Source organism: Bidens hawaiensis, unplaced genomic scaffold (assembly GCF_021521415.1).
Source record: "Bidens hawaiensis isolate Kalapana, Puna unplaced genomic scaffold, B.hawaiensis_p1.1 tig00003587_1, whole genome shotgun sequence".
NCBI classification, from domain to species: Eukaryota; Viridiplantae; Streptophyta; class Magnoliopsida; order Asterales; family Asteraceae; genus Bidens; species Bidens hawaiensis.
Window position 1 is genome coordinate 1,710,036 of NW_027491204.1, and position 7,550 is coordinate 1,717,585.

At 33.5% G+C, this 7,550-nt stretch overlaps 1 protein-coding gene across 1 annotated transcript; it reads right to left on the reverse strand.

Moving 5' to 3' along the window:
- Positions 1-2,970: 2,970 nt before the first annotated feature.
- LOC143623896 (uncharacterized) lies at positions 2,971-6,126 on the reverse strand. Its single transcript, XM_077094696.1, has 2 exons — positions 5,699-6,126; positions 2,971-3,473 (listed from the first exon to the last, which is right to left on the reverse strand). The coding sequence occupies exons 1-2, from the start codon at positions 5,992-5,994 to the stop codon at positions 3,101-3,103; spliced, it is 669 nt and encodes a 222-aa protein (XP_076950811.1). The 5' UTR covers positions 5,995-6,126; the 3' UTR covers positions 2,971-3,100.
- Positions 6,127-7,550: the final 1,424 nt, after the last annotated feature.

The window sequence follows — 7,550 nt, forward strand, 5'->3', positions numbered from 1 at the left end:
CCCACGAGGGTTAGGTCCGGCAAAGATGGTTATTCTTCTCAACCTGCAAAACAGACACCGTAAGCTCGTCACTGAGAAGGGGGGGGGGGGTTCCTCCTTGTGACCACCCTCCGGCGTGAGAATCAGACTAGATTGCTCTGAATATAAGTGTATATTGAGAGAAATAGCTAGAGAGAAGATAAGATGATGATACCGTTCCAAGGTGTTTGGAGTATTTATAGCCGAAGGTAGGTTTCCAAGCAGGTACGGCCAGCTGTATAATATTCTTTTTCCACCAACTACGGGCTATGTTCGTGCCACGATGGGAGTTGGTGGGTAGGCAGCGGCTGATAGTGACATTTTGTACTGGAGCGTGCTGCTCCTCGTACTATTGTCGGTGAGCTGTCACCCTGTGATTGGTTCATGGGTTGCTTTTGCCAGATCTTGTCTATTTGTCCATACCTTGGTAGGTATAGTACAAAAGATCTTCTAGAAGCGTACGGACTGGCTCTTTTGGGCGGGAATATTCCCGCCCTGCTCATTCCTTCTTCAGGTGATAATACTGAAGTAAGAGTTAATGCCTTATGCGTGTAGCCTTACTGTTAGTGCGGGTAGCCCTCCTTCTTGGCTTGTATCTGCAGCTGCGGGAACAGGCAGGGTACTTTACCAAGGGAGGCTTTCCTGCGGGAACAGCTGGCTTACTGCGTGTAAGGTCTACATCTCTCTGAGCATGGTGGGTCCTGCGGATCCAGTTGGTCTTTGCGCAGACGTCCCTCTTCAAGGTGAGTCTTGCGGGTCCAACATGGCTTTGATGGGACCTACCTCTTCAGCAGCAGACTGTGATTAATTTGAAATTGCTAGCGAAATGACCACTTAACTCACAAGGTGAGTTTCACTACCCCCTTTTTACAGTTTTACAGTTTTATTTATTTGGGGGTGGAAAACAGACACAACTGCTTTTATATACGATAATTAGAAACAAAATATTCAATCCTTATGCGAACATGAGTTGAACTATATAGTGCTATAAGTCCCTTGCTTGCATACTATAACCATTAGCTAACGGAGTTAGCCACAGGAATATACGAATAGTACTATTGACGTTGACATTTCCCCTACTATTAGGTTAGTCGCGCTAACCTCCGATATTGCATCGAAACATGGTGCGTATATTCCATATGTGAGATTTGAACATGGCAAAAAGGATATAAGTCGTGGTTTGGTTATAGGCTCCGGGTTCGTCATATTAATTCGTAGATTTAGCTAGTCTACGGAGGATCATCGTATTTGTTTCAACAGATTACCGTATACTTATTTGTGAACTGATTCAACTTTTATGAATAACGTGATTTTATATCGAGTCTCAAAACCTGTGAACTCACCAACCATTGTGTTGACTTTTTAAACGTATGTTTTTAGGGAATTAACAACGCTCATAAGAAATCATGAAGACGGGACCTCAATGCATAATTAGGATACCATTTTGGAGAATATTGCTTGTATAACCCTATCAATATTTAGGGTCATATACGAGACATCACCTAATTGTTTTCAACAAATTTTGTTTGAAAATAAGTTATGATTAGTAAACGCTTTTAATACTATTGGTATCCTAATACATGTATGTTGGCGATAATCATATGCTTACGGTATACATGACGTCACTCGCCCGCGCTTCCGTTTTGGTGGAGTGTGACAATTAGTGTAGACGATATATATGCATCAATATCAAATAGTTAAAAGAGGGTTTTTGGGACTAACATGTTATTATAGAATATTTATACATCATTGGAGAAACATGGCATCAATTTTGGTACTATTAGAGCATCTACAACAAGCTCCAATTTTCTAGGTTTGAATCTATGTGGCAAAGGAATGGACTTTGATGACAAACTTCTCTTGTTGTGGAGCAAGTTTGTGAAGGATGGGTTTGTTTAAGCAAACTTGCAACAAACTTACAAGTTGACATTTTTATGGGGCCACCCCTTTCTCTCTCTCACATGCATATATACATATATTATATATATACAGTTATAATATATTTTAATAAGGTATGTGAATGTTGTAGAAAAATTTAGGGTTTTTAAAAAAAGTTTGAAATTTGATGTGGCTATTATGTGACGGTTTGTGAATGTTTATTGTTGTGGATGCTCTTAGGCTTTGAGAAACAACTTATTGCGGAGAACGATACTGGTGTAATGGTATAGGCGTGTCGCTTTGACGTGCGAACACCATCTTATTGTCTCTTAGCAAACAATATTGGTTTATAAACAAGAATTTCTTTTATGTGTTCCTATATGAATTTTACAGAATACTAAGTTATAGCAGTGCAATAGACACAAGATTACCAGAAGTTTATAACTTTTTTTTCAGGACTCTTTTGCTAAGGCGTCCCATGTTTTATTTTAATTATTATTTATTAAATGATCATTCATGGAGCACTTTTTAGTAATTTTTTATTTAAACTGTTATTTATTAGCACTTGTTTAGTTACATTTACTCACTTTCTTTTTCCTATTTTATCACTTTTATGACCCATAATTCAGTTAGGCTTTGTGTTGTGGCTTGGAGGTAAAAGTGGTCAATGCCCAACGGCGTCTCCCCGGCATATCCACCCCCTTCACAATAGAGGTGCACAAGCTAATTGGTTAACCGGTTTATACCCAGTTTTAACCGGCAGTTAAAAACCTGTTAACCGAACCGGTTATCTTTTTTATTGTTTTTTTAAAAATGGTTTTTTTCCGGTAATTTACCTTTAAATCAGTTCGGTTATACCCGAAACCAGATATACTAGGTAGGGGTTTCTTGTATAAAAATCGATTGGTATCTGACCAGATTACCCGGTCTAACCGGTTATTTGGCCGTTGTACAATAACAGTTTTTCAACAAACTGGTTAACCGGTTTGTGCACCCAACTTCATCACGAGTAGTCTTACAATCTACTTAAGGATGATAACACACCAGTTAGAAAAAGTGTAGCCTCAAGAAATAAACCTTTTAATAAAAAACTTAATACTCAAATATAAGTGAAGTTACCAACTGTGACAGTTTTAACGTTAAAATTAGTTGTTTCTCTTATCTACTACTTATAACCTATTTTACCATCCTCCCAACTTCCAAACTAACAGTTTTTAATCTCGGTCGGTTTTAACCCAAATCTCGAATTGCACCGATGCAAGTTAACCATAGAAAATGATCTCATGGATGATAGATTTGGGCTTTGTACGTCGTTATCCTCCCGTTCTGAAGGAAAGTGAAATGGGGTGGTTTTAGGTTTCTTTGATATCCGGCCAGTGTTGATATTTGATAATTGGAAAGCTCGGTTCTTGTTCTTGTGCGACAAAAGCGTAGTAGCCAGAAGATTTCTCCGTTTCCGGTTAAAGGCGTTATCTGGCTTTGCAATGTCTGTTATTGGTGGTGTCGACGAGTGCAACATGTTTGCTAAACACGCGAAGGATTTTGATTTACCATCATAGAACGTAGATATTCCTCGTCTGTAATGAAAATCCATCAAGTTATTAACTGTATTTTGACCGTACAACTGTACTAGCTATATTAATACACATTTTAACAATCTTGAATTTTGACTTTTGAGATGTTAATAAGTTTTCATTAAGATTTGAAGATATGACTTTTCTCATATTTTAAGTCTCCCAAGTCATAACTAATCTCAAGTTATTCAAGTATAAGTATGATTACAACAATTTCAAACTATTAAATAATAATGATTTATTATATGTTAAATATTATATAATAATGTTAAATATTTGGTTCAACACATGTACAACTTAACCATCAGTGCCATTAGCACAGCTTCATTTAAAATAAAAATTATTGTTCTTGTTATTATACTCTTTAATATAGCAATACAATTCTAACAATTTCAAGTCTCTAATAATTACTGTTATTTATTATTATGCTTTCTAATTTTCAATACCTATAAATGAGTAGGCAATTGAGGCGTGTATCACTCAGTGCCATATAATTAAGCAAACACACCATTCACACATGCTCTAAATATTTGGATTTGGGTTTATCTACAATCCTAGTCATAGACCCATTTTAAAATGTGGTTGAAGCTGGACCAAGAAATCAATTTGATGATAGACATGGCATCCATGATCCATGGAAATATTTTAAACCTAAACAGATAATAAAAGATGCAATTAATAATTATGGATATTATTAAATTGAACCACTCACAAAACATGGCTTTTTTGGTACTATCTACTTACCCCACTCCTTATCTCTTCTTTTTAATCATATCCCTTCCTTTACTTTATATCAAAGTGGGCCCCTTTACCTAGTCTCACAGGATAATATTATCAACAATATTTTTTTATATATTTTTGTTATCCAGATCACACATTCACACTTCATTTTTCCTTTAATATTTGTGTATCTTCAAAAGGTTTATTCCAAAAAATATTAGAATATGCTACGAAAATGATATTTTTATAAACAATTCATATCAATGTGATAATGGAAAGTGATATTTTTCCAAACAATTCATATCAATATGATAATGTAAACGGGATGCAAACAAGCCAATCCGAACCAAATCGATTAATTTTGCAAACTTGAGGTCAATCACAATTTTTAAAATTCGGGCTAGACTCTTGAGTAGTTTTTCAAGCTCAATCTTTGCTTTGCTTGGACTTAACTCTTTTTTTTATTTATTATATATTTTACTTTATATGTAATAAATTCTGTATATACTTATAATTTTTAATATAACATAACTAAAAACTATTTACTTATATTTTATTATAGTTTTTTCATATATTAATGTTTATTATAATAGCTTATATGTTTAACATACTAAATTAAAAATAGTGTCTTTATCGTTTGACTCACAAGCTGTCTTGAACTCTTTAAGTGAAGGTCTGACATGTTTATCAAACAAACTTATTAACAAGCTCGTTTGATTCAAGCTTTTAGAAATAACTTTTAAATCTAATTTTAATTTAATTTAAAAAGTTTAGCTTTTAATGCATACAGATATAACTTTTAATTTAAAAAAAATATGTATTCTAATTTCAAAGCATGCATTTCGGAAAATAGTCTGGATATTATTGACTATTGAGTTGGACACAATAAATGTTTTGACTTGTTAACTATAAGGTCGAATATATTTTCTTACTTTCTACTGTAACAATAATATTATTTTTTTTAATATCACAAATTTGGAAGATAATATAACCATAAAAAAACTTTTGCCAAAAAAAATAAAAAATTGGCAATTAATTGGTACAACTTACTGTCTTAGAAATCGCTAGGCGCTGGTCGGCCAGTGTAGTACGAACTAGCAACTAATCCGAATTGATAGGGACTACCAATTAATCCGAATGGATAGGGATTAATCAAAATTAATCGGAATTTTCTAAAATATAATATAAACCCCAAATTTTATGTATAAAATTTTCAATTAGGACCGATTTAGAAAATCGGGGATGGGGTAATTAGGTATTAATCGGCATCTACTCGGGATTTTCACTATGTATAAGTAGTAATTTACATAAATATCACATAATTCACAAATTATTTCCCCTTAATTTCACTAAAAACCATCACATTAATCACTTTCCCCAAATTTCTAGCCCTGAATTAGAAAACACAAAATCAAACTCGAAATTGAATCACAAAACCAAAATTAATCACAAATTAAGCTTATAGCAGATCCAAATCCACCACGATTTGCACAAATTACGAAACTAACCTGATCGGCAAAGCTTTTTCCAGTGCTTGCATCGCATCATCAAGAGATCCAGTGGTTGTAATTTGTTGATTATTATTATTAATATTACCGTGATCATTGAATCTGTACGGACTCTGAGCATCATCTCCGTCGTCCACGTCATCATCGCTGTTGTTTCCGATCGATGAACTGCTGGACGAATTGCATTCTTCTTCTTCGATTATCCTCAGATACGTCGTCGTTTTGGCTTCCGTACCGTCTGTTACTGTTACGGCGTCGTTTTGGTGATCATCCATTAGGTCTGGATTAAGTTTCATTTTATGGATGGATCTGATAATAATAATAATTGTTATTATTATAATGATAATGAGAATGATAATAAGGAGGTGGTGGTTATAAATATGTGTATGGGATTTGTAAAGGAAGGAGTAAATATAACAATAACAATGGGCGCCTTGGTTTGGTTTTACAATAGTAGTGTGCGGATATGTATAACTTAACTATGTCTATATATATATATATATATATATATATATATATATATATGTATGAATGTATGTATGTATGTTAGAGCTTTGATGGCTTTTGTTTATCCACTCTGTTGTCTGTGGTCTGGTTTTTTTATAAGTAATTGTTTTAGCTTTTTATGAAAAATCACTTTCAACTAGGGGTGTGTACAAAACCGAAAAAATCGAACCGAAATCAATAAAACTAAAAAACCGAATCGAAGAAACCAAACCGAAATAGAAACCGGTGGTTCGGTTTTGAACTTTAGCAAAAACCGAAATATTGGTTTTGGTTCGGTTTTGTATTTTGTTAAGAACCGAAATAACCATAACATCTTAACTATAATCATTAAAACAACATCTACCGATGAATATTTGTTTAATTTTAACATATTGTTAATACAAATATATTTGGTTTGCAAGTATGATTAAAAATTAATAATAGGTACTTTCGGTTTTGATTTTGAATTTTAATTTCAAATATGTCTTTTATTATCTTTTAATATTTTAGGTCCAAATATTCAATTTTCTATTAATCATTAGTTTAAGGAAAAAAATGGCATGCTCGATTTTAATATCTTGGGTCATGTGTTTTTTGCCCAAAAAGTTTTGGCTCGACTAGCAAAACCTAAAAAACCACATTCAAAACCGAACCGAACCCAAAAACCGAAAACCAAAAACCGAAAAAACCAAAACCGAATGTTTTTAAAAAATCATAAAACCGAAAGTTTGGTTTTTGGTACGGTTTTAGTCAAAAACCGCACCGAACCGCACCACGCACACCCCTACTTTCAACTTGTTTTTTCTTTTTTAATATTTGACTAGGTATTTATTTAAGATGGTTGTTAATAACAACATTTGATGAGATTTTTTTTAACAGTTTTTCCTATGATCAGAACATTTTGTGAGATTTGTTTATTTTTATTTTTTCTAGTTGATGAGAGATTAGTTTAAATGAGTTTTTATGTTTTTTTTAACGGATATGATAATTCGAGCCTCATTAGTTTGGGCCTCAGTGGAATGGCGGTTCACAGTATCTCAAACAAGATGGCGCCAACCCGTTCCTGAGGAAACCAACTAGCTTATTTGTGACCCTTGTTAATGCCAACAATATTTTTTGTGTTGAAGCTCTTAGGGCTTAATTAACATGAAAAAATTCATAAAATTAAAGGGATCGGCTTTAGGATAAACGAGTTGACACGCTAGTTTCATTATTAAAAACATGTTTAAACGAGATTAACATGTTTATGAAACATATAACACGTTTAAGTTATTGTGGTAAATGGGTTAATATGTTAATACGATAAGTTTATGACACTACAACTGAAACAATATAATTGTATAGTTTTATGTACGATTTAATATAT